The sequence below is a fragment of the Propithecus coquereli genome, unplaced genomic scaffold (genome assembly GCF_000956105.1).
Source record: "Propithecus coquereli isolate 6110/MARCELLA unplaced genomic scaffold, Pcoq_1.0 Scaffold532, whole genome shotgun sequence".
Classification (NCBI taxonomy): domain Eukaryota; kingdom Metazoa; phylum Chordata; class Mammalia; order Primates; family Indriidae; genus Propithecus; species Propithecus coquereli.
In genome coordinates, this window is record NW_012151197.1 from 971,338 (window position 1) to 986,236 (window position 14,899).

The following is a 14,899-nucleotide window of genomic DNA, read 5'->3' on the forward strand; positions in this document are numbered from 1 at the left end:
CTGACATAGGCAGTGTATTTATTCACTTTTCCTGTCTTCTTGCTTCCTTTCTATTCCCTTAATTTTAAGGAATAAATGTGTTGTTACTGTTGTTCTTTAGAATAAATTCCCTGAGCATCTGGGTACCTATAGAACCTGTTTTCAGGCTTGAGAAGAGGTGAAAGAACTGCAAACATTTATTGAAAATGATGAATTTGTCATCACTGTTCTTGCTTCTTAACTGCTCTTACCAAACTTCCAAGTGTGCTTTCATGGGTAAAATTATCTGACAGCCAACCAAGGCACCCAGGAAAATTTATCTGCATCGCTACTCTGGAGTCGTAGAGAGAGGGTAGAGGAGGTGGTAGAAGTGATGAACGTGATGGTAGTGTTGGTGGAGAGGGTGGAGGAGATGCTGGTGGGGTCAATGGTATTACAGGTGGTGGGGCTGATGGTAGCAGAGGCAGTGGTGCTGGTGATGGAGGTGCTGATGGTGATTGCAAGAGTGGTGGTAATAAAAGTGGAGGGGTGGAAGTGCGTAGTGGTAGAGGCAGGGGAAAAGGTGAAGCGTTGGCTGTTGAGGTAGTGATGCTGGTAGCAGAAGGAGGGGTAGTAAGGTGATGGTGGTGGTGATTATGGAAGTGATGGTGAGGCTGTTGGTGGTGGTTGTGGTGGTAGAAGCCGTGACAGCGGTAAAACTGCGTTGGCAAGAGAATAGAACACCTATGTCAACAAAAAACTTGTTATGAGTGTTCACAGCAGCATTATTCATAATAGTCAAAAAGTGGAAACAGTCCCAAATATTGATAAACTGATGAATGGATAAAACAAAATATAGTATATACATACAATGGAATATAATTTGGCCATAAAAGGAAAGAAGTACTGATACGTACTACAACATTGATGAACCTTGAAAATTTTATGCTAAGTGGAAGAAGCCAGTCACAAAGGAACCACACATTGTATGTCTCCAATTATATGAAATGTTCAGAATAGGTAAATCTATAGATACAACTAGTAAACCAGTAAATTACAATAGTTGGTCCCTAGGGCTGGGAGAAATGAGATGGTAGTGACTGCTAATAGGTATGGCGTTTCTTTTTGGGGTGATAAAGATGTTCTAAAATTAGATTGTACAACTCTTTGAATATGTTAAAAAAACACTGAATCATTATATTTAAATGGGTGAATTTTATGGTGAGCCAATAAAGCTGTTCAAAGAATGTGAGGGCAGTGGCGGTGGTAGAGGAGGGCTCAAATTTGGTTGGTGGGGATTTTGGGGAGAGGAAGGGAGATGAGAGTTGACTGATACCATATATACCTGAATCTAAGTAGGGCCAAGTCTGAGTACCACAGATTTTGTTTCCTATGGATTTTTTTCCCACATCTGCTAGAAAACTACATTTTCTCCCCCCAGCCAACACTGAATTTACACATAAGTATTTCTAGAACAGATTATGAAAACCAAGCCAAGTTGTCAGTTGCCATTGGAATTATGTTTAAAAGGGACATGTTTGGTTTTTCTACACACTGTCCTTAGCACACAGAACTGGCTTCTGAGGAGCAACAGGACAGAGTAGCCAGGCTTCTTCTGGTGTGAGTGTAAAATCAGACGGGTCCATGAAGAAATTAAAGCAGATATCTGGGGTCTATCATTTTTAATAATTTTAAACTAGCTACAAAATGTCAATCACATCACAAACCGACAGAGGAGACAGGAGGAATTTAATATTACATGCTATAATGATATTTATCTCACAGTTTATCTATATTTCATTCATTTATATTATTTTTAAAAGGTTTCTTTATCAGCTACTAAACATCTCAGCAATTTGGTGTGCATAGCTCTAGATTAAGCAACAAAGAATTGTACTGATAACAAACCACACAGGAAATGGTGATTAATAAGAGTCAGCCTTATAAAATTTACATCTCCACAGTTTCACAGCAAGATTGCTTGCTCCAAAACATAGCCTTCAAAAGCAGAAAACAAACCCTATATTACATCCATTTGACATAGTTTTCAGCTAAACATGTATTTTGCTGGAAATGATTGAATGGTGAGTGTGTCAAATCCATCTTTTTTTAAAATTCTTTTTTTAAAAAAGGATGATTATGATTTATAAGTCTATATATGGACAGAAAGAAAGTGACACTACTGCAGTTTTGCTGGTATAACTTAATAATCTTGACAGTGTCTCAATACTGAGCATGCTTTGTTGTTGTTGCTGTTGTTGTGTGTGTGTGTGTTTTCTCATCAGTATGCTACTGTCATGGAAAGTTTTTGTTTAAGTAGGAATCTAAAAAATCTATTTAGTTCTCATGCATAAATGCATAAATCACATCACTTTTAGTGCATTGCCTGTTATGTAATTCCACATTGTCTAATCATGAAATCATAAAGACAGGTAACAGCCATGAGGAACCAAAGACAGCACATTTTGAGAGATTCAGAGCCTGACACTCAAAGAAAGGACCGTGGCAGTAGCTCTGTGGAATGTCACAGTTTTACAAGAACAATACTGTGTATTCAAAGAATCAACAGCACATTGAGCATTCCTAAACTGTCATTCAGCAAATGCCACTGAGGAGAGAAAAGGAAAAATGAAACTCAAGACATCTTACGTATGGAGTTAGAGCCACCAAATGACCACTATATACAACCTTTGGAAAGAAAGAGACCCAGAGAGAACAAAAGACACATAGTATTGTCAGGAAGCTGACAGATGACACAGGACAACATTCACGATGGGGTTGGACTGATGTGTTTGTGTGTGCAGACCTACTAGGTAATACAATGAGAAAAGCGTGAAGGAGCTATCTTGCCCGACAGCATTTGGAAGAGAACACAGGTGAGTACACTTAACCACTTCCCAGCATCTTTGTTGCACGTTGGTTGGCCTCATCAATTCTGGTTTTGTTGGAATCAGCCTAGAAAAAGGAGAAGGAAAACAGAACTCAGGTTATCCCTTAAGAATCCATTCATCCTTCTGGATCCAGGTCAAATGGTTCCTCTTGAGTGAAACCACTTGAAATTTCCCCAGTGAGAATTGACCCTTTCTTTCGTGTTCGCAGAGGTATTGCTATGGCTGTACTTGGACAAGACCACAGAAGCTTGATTTTAGTTTTTATCTGTTTTTCCCACCAATGAGCATCCTTTTGAGGATAGGTTTATATCATTTATCTTCCTACCCTAGAATGACACTCAGTGACTTCTATGGTAGGCATTCACATCTGTTGGACTGAATTGAATGACTGCCACTTATACAGTTGGATTCAAATCATGGTTAACTTATTAGCAGAGTCACTTTGAGCAAATTACTTTTGGGGGCCTCAGCTTTCTTGTCTATTACGTGGGGATAATAAAGAATATTTCTAATGAGTATAGCATCTACAGTTGACCCTGAACAACATGAGTTTGAACTGCATGGGTCCACTTATACATGGATATTTTTCAGTAAATATATTGAAAGTTTTTTGGAGATTTGTGACAATTTGAAAGAACTTACAGATGAATGCATAGCCTATAAATACTGAAAAAATTAAGAAAAAGATGTGTCATGAATGCATAAAATATATGTAGATACTAGTCTAGTCCATCATTTGCTACCATAAAATACACAGAGATCTATTATAAAAGAGTATAACAGATTTTATTATATAAACCTATTATATAAAATTTGTCAAAACTGGCCAGGTGCAGTGGCTCATGCCTGTAATCCTAGCACTCTGGGAGGCTGAGGCGGGTGGATTGCTCAAGGTCAGGAGTTCGAGACCAGCCTGAGCAAGAGCGAGACCCCGTCTCTACCAAAAAAAATAGAAAGAAATGATCTGGACAACTAAAAATATATATATATAGAAAAAATTAGCCGGGCATGGTGGCGCATGCCTGTAGTCCCAGCTACTTGGGAGGCTGAGGCAGAAGAATTGCTTGAGCCCAGGAGTTTGAGGTTGCTGTGAGCTAGGCTGACGCCACGGCACTCACTCTAGCCAGGAAAAAAAAAAAAAAAAAAAAATTTGTCAAAACTTACATATACAAACACAGATCATTCATGGCACTATTCTCAGTCAAGAGAAATGTAAACAAATGTAAAGATGCAGATTTAAATCGTATCAGCGTAAAATTGACTGTAGTCCATACTGTACTCCTGTAATAATTTCATAGCCTGTTGCTATTGTGGTGAACTCAAGTGTTATGAGTCGCGTGGTGCTCATCATCCCCCCATGAGCAGTTTGTATCTCTAGTAAATTGCATATCACAGTAAAATGTGATCCCTCTCTGTTCTTGGGTATTTTTCATCGTGTTTAGTGCAATACCGTAAACCTGGAATAACACCATGAGTCCAAAATGAAGTGCCACCAGTGGTGCTGGAAGTTCTGCCAAGAAGCAGAGAAAAGTCATGACATTGCAAGAATAAGCTGAATTGCTTGATATGTACCATAGAGTGATATGTATCATAGATTGAGGTTGCCTGCCATCTCAGACAGAGGATTCATCTTGTAAACAGGTGACATGAACTTATAATATTGATATAGTACAGTATTGTAAATGTATTTTCTCTTCCTTATTTTCTTAATAACATTTTCTTTTCTCTAGCTTACTTTATTATAATGATACAGTATATAATACAAAAAACATATCAAATATGTGTTCATCGACTGTTTATGTTATAGGTAAGGTCAATAGCAGTTAAGTTTTCTGGGAGTCAAAGTTGTATGCAATTTTCAACTACATGGAGATTGGCACCCCTAACCCTCATGTTGAGCAAGGGCCAACTGCACTATGTTCCACTCCTTCAACTTTGACAAGATCAAGACTGACAGCATCAACTGTGAAGAGGGTATTATTAGCCCCTTTTTTCAAGGAAAACGAGGCAGAGAGGATTTGGGCAATTTGTCTAAAGTCTTAATACAAATAAATGGGGAAACCAGAGTCTGAATGCAAACAGCCTGGAGTCAGAGTCCATCCTGGTAATCACCCTACTACTTAGTTTTGCTGTGAGGATTAAACAAGTGTATACATATAATGTGCTTAAAATGATACTTTGCAAAAATTAAGTGCTCAATATATATCTTGTGATTATCACAGTGTGAAAACATGGCTTGCTTTTGGGATGCTTAATAATTTTTAAGCCGGATTTCTGAAGACTCACTTCTATGAGTTTGATAACTGGCTTGTCTTTAACAGGGGCACATTTACCATGATTTTGTACCTTGCTCACTTTAGTTTCTTGGTTTGATTTCTTTACTGCTTGGGTTACATTTTGCTGTATATGCAGCATGAAACCCAGGACCGCTACCAGGATAGAACTTTAAACCCCAGAAAATTAATGATTTTCATCAGCACTGAGAGATGAGTCAGCAAGTACAGGTGAAGACAACAGTTCTATTGAAGCTATCTTTCTGTCCTATCCTGACTGGTAACATTGTCCATCCTTCTATAGCCTGGGAAGAGGGAAGGAAGCTGCCAGGCAGTGTCGGGAAACCCCACTGTTTTTCTATCAACCAGTATCACTCAATGATTACCGATTTTGCACCTATTGCCATGCTTGGTGCTTTCCAATCTCTACCAACTTGGGTCATCTTAATTCAGTTCACAAGGCGGATTTCCAGGACATTAGAGTTATCCATATTCAAATAGAAATTTGCAAAGTTAAAATAAACATATTTCTAGATTTGTAACTCTAAATTATCTGGCAATGGTTCTCTGCCATCTGTTTGGATAACTGAGAGTTGTCTTTCAAAACAAGTATTCACATCATAAGATAGAGCATTGATTTTCTTTGATTTTGTTTTGAACTGTAGACTCATATTTTTGACCTTAGGTTTTTTATTTGGAAAATGGATAATCTCTCCAATTTTACTTAGCTCCTAAAGCCTCCCTTTCCAACTACAAATCACATCAGAAATAATGACACTTTAGGGCAAAGGAAAATTATAGGCTCAGAGCAATGGGGAATGTTCCTGTTGATTGAATTACGCTATGTTTCCAGACTGAACTCTGGGAAAAACTCAAATGAGAAAAATAATCCATTTAAAAATAGATGGCATTTCTGAAGGCAAACATTCTAAGATCTCTTGTATTAAGAATGCACTGATGAGCCTTCACACTGGTGGCACAAGGAAATATGTGATGTAGAGCATGAGGTTATTCTTTGGATTTCCTCAAAGGATCTGGAAAGAGCTGGAACAGACTTGTGTTCAGTGAGCATCTGTGATTTCCACCTAATTCTTTCTGGAGCACATGAAAATTCCAGCCCATACCATATCTGATACAAAATGTACTGCATCTTTATTATATTATATAAGAGAAGCAGTGCCTTTTATAAAAAAAAAATCCTGAATCTCCTTTTAGATGTCTTCCTGGCATTTGGAGAATGCCTCGGTGTTTACCCTATTTATATGCTTTAGGACTTTATTTTTGAAGTCTATTCTGTTCCAGTTTTCATATTTCTATTTAGAGGATCCTAGATTCGTTGGCACACCCAACATATGCTCTACGTTGGTCCTTGAGTAGAAGCCAGGATGACCACTGGAGAGCCAGGAATAGGTTAGAAGTTGCTGCTCAGCCTTCCGAACACTCTGGGAATCTCAAGTTCAGATCATGGCAGGCAACTTTTAGGCCCCAGCTCAGACTTCCAGCCTATTCTGATACCAGGTTTGAACTGTTCTCTTACTATCTTTCAGGTGAAGCAACCAGATCACAAGGGCTGGTGAACAGCAAAACCCAATTAGAACCCACGGCCTTAATTCTCAAAAATTGGTTTCCTATTTGGTAGAAGAATTTGAGAATTGCTAAGTGTCAGCCTCACTGTATTTCAATGTGTGCCTGACATCTACCACTGACCACTTTAAAGCAAAGTTTGAACATCACTAAGTTATTTCCTTAGCAACAGTTCCCATAAACCATTTGATATAAACTTGCCTCCAGTTTAGTAGTTTCCTGAAATAATTGTATGTTTTTAATCTTAGAAAATTGTATATATAAACACCCTTAAGCAGAAAACAGGTTTTTAAATAGACAAAGTAATTTCTCGACAGTTCATGGGGATGTATTGAAAATCTCATTGTTTTGGACTTCCAAAACTTCACCATCAATCCAAGTGTTGAGAAAAGATCATGACTGACGGAGCTGGGTGAAGGTCGCTGTTGGGGTCATGAAAGAATATGGGAGAAACATCACAGATGCTCCTTACCCCTACAGCGTGATTGTAATTACATCTTAGGTATGCAGGAGATTGTGCACACTGTTTCCTGTTATCAGAAATGATAACTCCCATGAGAAGGTGGAAGTTTATTAATAATCGTGCAGTTCATGTAACATGATCATTTGGGGGAAATGCTGAATTGAAACAGGCTCTATCTAAATCATGTGCAGATTATGATTTTAAAAAAAAGGGCTAAAGTGTTGAATGGAATAAACTAACTATTCAAAAGCAACAAGACCCCTCCCTCACTTCTTAAATGATTCAGCACTGAAGGAATGATACAACCTGGAAAAGCTATTTCCCATCCACTTGCCTGGCAATGATTAAACCTTGTAGCTGCATATGTCTTTGCCTCTGTAGTATATTGGGCCTAAAGATGAGAACTAGAAATTGCACAAAGTGGCAGAGTCAAGATGCCACTTGCCTTTCCAGGAACACTTTTTTTTTTTTTTTTTGCTTACAGCCCAACTCTATCAATAAGAGTTTGACCCCTCCATTAGTAAAACCTCTCCTTCTGGAAGGAGAAGCTTTCCTCCTTCCTAATTGGCTTTGATGCATTATCTACCTGCATCTTCCAGTAAATTGGTTCCATTAATAGAAAATGAATACTTCCTGTTTTCTCAAATCATTTTCCTGTTGGAAGGCAGTTCAGCAATTATTTCTTAGTTCATTTTTCTGGGCCATAATGGGTTAGGTCAGCTTGTGTTGGCTCCAGTGGCCTTCTGAAACTCTCAGTATTATTCTAAAATCTATTGACTTACACAGCTTTAAAAGCTTTATCATATCAAAGCCTTCTTAACAATGATGAGCATGTTATAACTTGCAAAAGTAAGCAAAACACAAGCATTTGGCCAACCAACACTGACATTTGTGTAACTCAATAGTGACCCCACAAAATATTATACAATCGGATATTTTTAACATGGAGCACATACAACACAATAGGGCAAAGTGTTTCCCTTATGTCTATTCAATCCTTCTTTGAGTCATTGGAGACTGTCTGTGTACCAAAAAATTACTATTTAGCCTTATGATTCAAGAAATCTCAGAAGTATCCTCCTATGTTCACCAAAGTAAAATGAATTAGAAATTCAAGATCTCAGACTAAGAACTTCAATATCTCCCAGGGAATAAACATACAACATAAGATTAGCCAAATAGAGTAGATTATAGATATACGATTATCATTAAACCTATAATGTGTCTATTTCTCCTTTTTGGCATTTGGACATTTTAAGAGCTTCTAATCAATATTCAAGATTCTACTGATTGTGGAAAAGGGAATACAAGGAAAAATTATTCAGATTTCTGTGGTGTAGAATGTCAGATTTTGGTGTCCTGAATCTCTTTGTAGGAACTTTCCAGTGTTTCTTTCTGTTCTTATCTAATTTTAACTCCCCAAACCTACCTCTTCCCATCTACTCTCCTCAGTCTTCCTATGACCCTTGGAGCCAAGTCTGCTGTCCTTGTGTGAACTCAATTTCATCAGATGTGAGTTCCTATTTTGAGATCTGGGGACGTGAACTGTTACCACTGGAAATGGAGCTGGGTCTTTTTGAGCTACCATTAAAGCTTTGGCATTATAAAAGCAAAGCTCATATTCATCTTCCAGCTAAACTGACTATTCATTCCCCCATTTTCTGATTCCATTCCTTCACCATCTCCACTTGACAAACTACTGAACATCCTCCAAGATTCAACTCAAATTCAAGTTTTTCTGAGATTTTCCCAACCCCTGCCCCTTGAAATTTTTCTTACTTAAATAAACATTTTTTTCCTATGGATCTTTTGGTGAATTCTATTTTTGTGTGACAGTAAATTCATCTGCCTCCCATAGGCTGTGTACTTCTTGGAAGTAGGAATGGTGTCTTTCTCATTTGTATATATCCCACAGTGCCTACCTAGCACAATGCCTGGCATAGAGGGGCCTTCCTTTGAGAAATATCTGCTAGATTAAATCCCACCCCCTTATCTTCACGCCAGTTCTGTTGCTGCATGCTGTGTTTTTTTGTCTTGGAAACTTAAGGTCAACATTTCCAGCTATCGATGTGCCTGAATCCAAGGCTGTATTTTCAGAAATCTTACTATGCCTTTCACGCTTCCTGGTGGTCACCTGATGCTCATTTCAAAAGAACTGAGGAGCAGTACAACTTGCTGACTGCGATGTGCTTACCTTCTCCATGATCCTGTCAATCTGGCGGTTCTGTGTATCGATCTCATTGCCCATATCCAGGGCCATGTGACGGAGGTTCCCAATGATGCCGCTCACCTGCTCCAGGTTTTCATCCATTTCATTTTCTCGGGCATCATTTGTTACCCTGGGAGCCAAAGAGCAATTTTTAGACGACAGAGGGTGGGGAAGAAACTTGAATACCAAGGACCCAAAGCGTAGGGGAAATCTGTAGTCTTCTAGGTATAATTTTTATCTATCTTTAACCTCCATCTAATACAAGGACGCCTTTTAGCTTTTGTATATTAGAAAGTAATTTCTTAAATTGCGTTTTGAACCCTTGAATTTCTATTTTTAAGGAAGGTATAGCAAATAGATTATCTACTTTTCTCACTTCTACAGCACGTCATTTTCCTCTTTGTATGTTTATCCCAATTTTTATCTTTTAAGGGTGAAATCATTTTAGTTGGCAGGACTCTAGGTCAGAGAATGAAGATGGAACCAGATAGAAACTGTATTTTTCTTTCTGAAATACCAACCACAATCTCCAAGACTCGAGAATTAAAGAAAAACTTCTTGTGCTAAGTCAAAGTCTCTCTGCTCAACTCTTTTCCCATTTGGGACCAACAGCAGTGGGAAGAGTCATGTGAGTACAGTTTACCCATTAATCCTGCTTGCCCCCAAGAACTCCAAAGGGAGTTACTTGTTCAAGATGATTTTTATTTGCTCATATCTTAATGCCATGGTTTTTTCAGTGGTATTGCAATGAGTGATTTCAGAGTAGAAAACTAGGATAAAAGATTATTGTTTCAGTTTGAGTAGGGAAGGAGTGAGGAGGAAAAAGTTGGCTCACAAAGCACCTTACCAACTTGCCATTTTTGCACAGTCCAACTTGAAAGTGAAGGATGTACTTTATTGCAAACAGCAAGTACTTATTCCAGAATTTTCCCAGTACATATGATGATGGGCTAAAAAATGTTCAGAAGGGTTATAATCCTTCCCCCATGATAACCCCCAATGTACACTGGCCCATTACATTTTTTTTAAAGCAGCCCAGGCCAGACAAAATTAAAAAATTAAAGGAGAACTTCCTAGCTTTCTCACGTAGAGAAGAAGATTATTTAAATGAGCATCAACAGCTAAGACGTATTTCTAGTTTGATGGTTCTCAGCCCTGATTGCATATCAGAATCACCTGAGGAGCTTTAATGGGCTACAGATGCTTATATCCCACGTCAAGAGATTCTGATTCAATTGGTGTGGATTGGGCCCAAGCACTGGTATTAAAAAAAGTAAATCTCTCCAGGTGATTTTAATGTAAAGCTGGGGTTGAGAACTCTTGGTGTAGTTTCCCTGGGAGCAGATGGAGAGCTGAGTTCTGAATTGGCTGATAGTGTAATTTGAGATTTTTAAAATAGATATTTGTTTTTTGCTTCTAGATCTCAAAAGAAAGGATTAATAAGCTCATTATTCTCTATTTTCACTCTAATTCTATTCATATCTGACTGTCTTTGCTCTGTGCCCTGAGAGGCTAACCTCCAAGACTGTTATCACCCAGCTTCTCTTACCCTAGGGCTTTGAAGAGGCTTTGGCTAATGGTGAATGAAATTCAAGGGCAGGAAGAGTAAGGGGTTAGGGCATTTATTTCCATTGTTCACTCCCTGCTAGCTTTGGCGGTGGCTGCATTTCTCTACCCACAGCCCCTTGTCCACAGCCATAACTATTGCTGGGTCCCTCTCTGGTCTCTTCAGGACTATGAGATAACAGCTTCCTGCTATAGCTAGTCTAAAAGTGCTTCACCATAACTTATTTTTTTATCCTGCTCACACCTCTGTAAAGTCTCTTTAATAAGCTCTGTTTAGTTAAACTCATGGAACAAGATGCCTGTTTACCACCACATGAAATCTGGATGCGGCCATGTAACTTGCTTTGTCTAATGAAACTTTGGCAAACATGATACAAGCAAAGGTTTGATAACTGCTTGTGCATTGCGTCTTGCCCCCCTGGAATGCTGCTACCACCATGTAAGAAGCCTGGGCTCTCCTGCTGGAGAGGCCACATGGAGGAGAACGGGGTGCCCCACCGACAGCCCCAGCCAACCACCAGATAAGTGAATGAGGCCGTCTTGGATCTTCTGGTCTCCAGATGTATGTAGTCCCATAAATTAGCTCAGGAAAGGCTCTTGGAAGAATTGCCCCGCCAACTTGTAGATTCAAGAGCCATAAAATGGTGATTGTTTTAAGAACCATTCAGGTGTGGGCTGTTTTGTTAGTCTACAACAGAAAACTGCTACAGTGCGTACTACATGAGGCTCACCTGCGGATGAAACCGCCACTGATGGCCATCTGCTCCCGTTCATCCACTACACGAGCAGGCTGGCTGGCTACCACTCCGTCCTGATTATTGCCCCAGGCTTTTTTGTAAGCATCACTTGATTTAAGCCTATGCAAAAAAGAGGGTGAGTGACAAGGCACGGGGGGGTGGAGCAGCAAGCTCACAACAATTGTCATTTCTTCAAGCGAAGAATCTAACCAAGCGAATGAGATTTAAGTTGAGGCATTAGAGAATACCGATATATCATAATCCAGACCCAAACAGTTGGCCACCACCATGCCTCAGCTACTCAACATTTTCATTTCCAATCGAGTTGATTGCAATTATCAAGACTGCAATCTTTGCCTACAAGGTTGTTCTTGTTTTAGTTTGTTCTGTGGTTTCATTTGGATTTAAGACGAGGATTAAGGTAGCTGGAGAACATTCAGTTCTATTTCAGTGACGTGGTTGTATTTTGAGACACAAAACACACACACAGAAAAACATACTGGCAGACAGACACAAAACAAGACTGCCAAGTAGAGTGTGTACATCACACCACAGTAACACACTGTCATTAAGAAAAACATACTCAACCAAGTTTTTACACACCACCATGCAAAGATCCCTATTTAATATTTTTTTTCCAACACATGTATGAAACTAACATTTACGACTCTATATGAAGGACATAAAGGATTGGTGGTTGGCCAAGAGTGATGGTCTTTCAGTTGCCTCTAGAGTGATTTGAATTAGATAATATATCGGTACTTCCAAACAGTCACCATACATCCAGAGTTGATGTACAAACCTTTGTCCACAGAGACAAAAAGTAAAAGAAGCATAGTGAAATGAATGCAGGAAAATAGAAGAGAAAACAAGCCATCTAGCACCAAAAAGGGAAACCCCTCTATATCTTCTTCATGCACCAGCTACAGGCATGAGTAGAAAGTGAAGCATTCTCATTTAAGCCAAACTACTCCAGAAGTTGACCATTCTTGAGAAAGGCACTAGCAGGACAGTAATAGCCTTCATGAGGATTTGAAACGCAGGTTCAGTAGCTTCTTTGTTGGGCTGAGGGTAGGGTGGAGAGTGCTTGCAAAATCCTACTTCAAACTATCCTGGGGTTGTGACAGAGGGAGAGTGGTTTGGAACTGGTGTAGTCTCCATGGGCTGTAATTCACTGAGCTGCCTTGGAGTAAAACTTAAAATCCAGGCATACCTATTGTGCCCAATAGAAACATGTGCAGCATATTTTGGTGGGTGTTGTAATTAAAGGCGATCAAAGATGTTTTTAGGTTCTTTGCATAGTAGAAACCACATGCTTTTTAGTCCAAAAACAAGAGACATCCTTTGGTCCCATTTTCAGTTTTTCTATTACAAGATACCAGAATTTAACTTTTCTTTTTTTTCTTTCAACAGAGGACCACAGCCATCTATTAAAACCGGCTCTAATACTTGCAAATGGGGACCAAGCAACCCTGGAGACAAATTGGAAAATTGTACCAATGGAATTTCAGTAACTCCCACAATCTAGCGCACAATGCCACAGGCCTTAGAGCAGTCAGAATTTACTGCGCCAAAGAGCCATGGGCCCATTCAATGAGACAAGATCCCCAAACTAATTTTAACAGAGTTTGGCTTTGTTTTTTTCCAACTCCCCATCCCCTCCCTTCTGGGATTAAAAGAAGTTACATGGACTTTGTGATGTTTTCTGCTATGTAAAATATCTGGTACACCATCTTTGGCAAAGTCAAAGGAGTGGGAAATATGCGTTTCTGAAAGAAGGCAAACCACTGCACCCACAATGCTGCACATAGACTCACATCACTGCTGTACATCTACCATAATCCTTGGAAACATGCCGAGATAGTCCAGGGCACCACCAGCCACTGCGTTGTGACACATGGTTTTCAAAGCATTATTTACACAAAATAGGGAACACACTTCTGTCAAGCTTTGAAGCTCTGTTAGGGTCTCATGCGCATTAAGGATTTAGTGACCACTGAGATGTGGAATTCATAGGGGCCATCATTTTATCAGACGTTAGAATCCATCCCAGGGGCCCCTGCCTCCCCCCTTTCTTCACACACAGTTGATGAAGGGGGGAAAACGTATCTGTTGGAATTCATCCCCAAACGGATGGAAATCTCACCCGTGGTCAAGTTGCCACTGGAAAAGATATACAGCCAAATCTTGACTAACTGGAATGCTCAGCAATAATTTTTTTTTTTTTTTTTTTTGGTGCATTATATGACTTTCTTAATGAACCGTGGACCAGGGTGGGAAATTCTGTTTCAAGGGCGATTGGTGAATACTTTATTAGACTCTGGGGCTTCTTTCCTGTCTGAGTGACTTCGGGTAGTGGACATAATTGAATCTTTCCTTGGTTATGGTTTATACTTATGTGTCTGATGGCCTTTCCTCTGAAGAGCAATTCTTATTGTTTGATCCTCATAGATGTGGAAGTTGTAGGAGAATGAAGTCTGAGTGAGATAATGCAAACTACCTAGATTGCCCCGTTAGAAAAAATATTTTAACTCTCCAATGTGATTATTTTTCCCTTTGTTTTTTTTGTTTGTTTGTTTGTTTCTTTTTGGTAAAAGTGGAAGGGAGCAAAAGTATACAGTTCTCATTGGCTAGATTCCAGTTAATCAGGCTTTACTGTAGATCATTCTTTAAAAAACAAAAGATTTTAATTTATTTGTAAATTGAGCCCCTCCCCCTCCTAAACAGGAAGTAGGATATTTTAAATCAGCCTCAAAGTTTAAAGGATGTGAATGGTCATATAATCTGCTAAAAATGACATCAATTTCTATTCTAAAAGCTAGGATCAGGAGAGCTTTTAGGAAAAAGGCTTCTTTTAAAAGAGGGAAGTGGGAGGGGTGAGGGAGATCGGGTGACGAGTTTAATTTTCCAAATGCATGTTGGACAATCCACTCATGCATTTTTTTTTTTCACTACTAGTCAAATAAGACTATCTTCCAGAACCCTCAGTTTTAGGTTCCTTCTGTTGCAAACCTTTATAACCACATGTCACATTTCTGCTACATTCCAAAAGAAGCGTTGCAGAACCTTTAGAACAGTTGAATGTTTTGTAATGTCGTGCATGCAAAATCTACACATTTCAACATTTCAGCCAGTGTACGGGTAGCTCTTCCAAGGAGAAGAATTTGAGAGGGATGGGTACAATTTGGGTAAAGTTTGAGCACTTCTCGCCGGAAGAG

General features: G+C 39.2%; 1 protein-coding gene across 2 annotated transcripts in view; it reads right to left on the reverse strand.

Moving 5' to 3' along the window:
• Positions 1–1,625: 1,625 nt before the first annotated feature.
• The window catches only part of SNAP25 (synaptosomal-associated protein, 25kDa), a 29,657-nt gene continuing 16,383 nt past the window's right edge, over positions 1,626–14,899 (reverse strand). The window contains exons 5-7 of one of the 2 annotated variants that reach the window (XM_012657198.1): positions 11,676–11,801; positions 9,364–9,508; positions 1,626–2,913 (exon numbers count right to left, since the gene is read on the reverse strand). In XM_012657198.1, coding sequence (XP_012512652.1) covers positions 2,845–2,913; positions 9,364–9,508; positions 11,676–11,801 — 340 coding nt within the window. In that variant the 3' untranslated portion in view covers positions 1,626–2,844. The remainder of the gene's footprint in view (positions 2,914–9,363; positions 9,509–11,675; positions 11,802–14,899) is intronic. The other variant, XM_012657197.1, reaches the window with a different exon arrangement.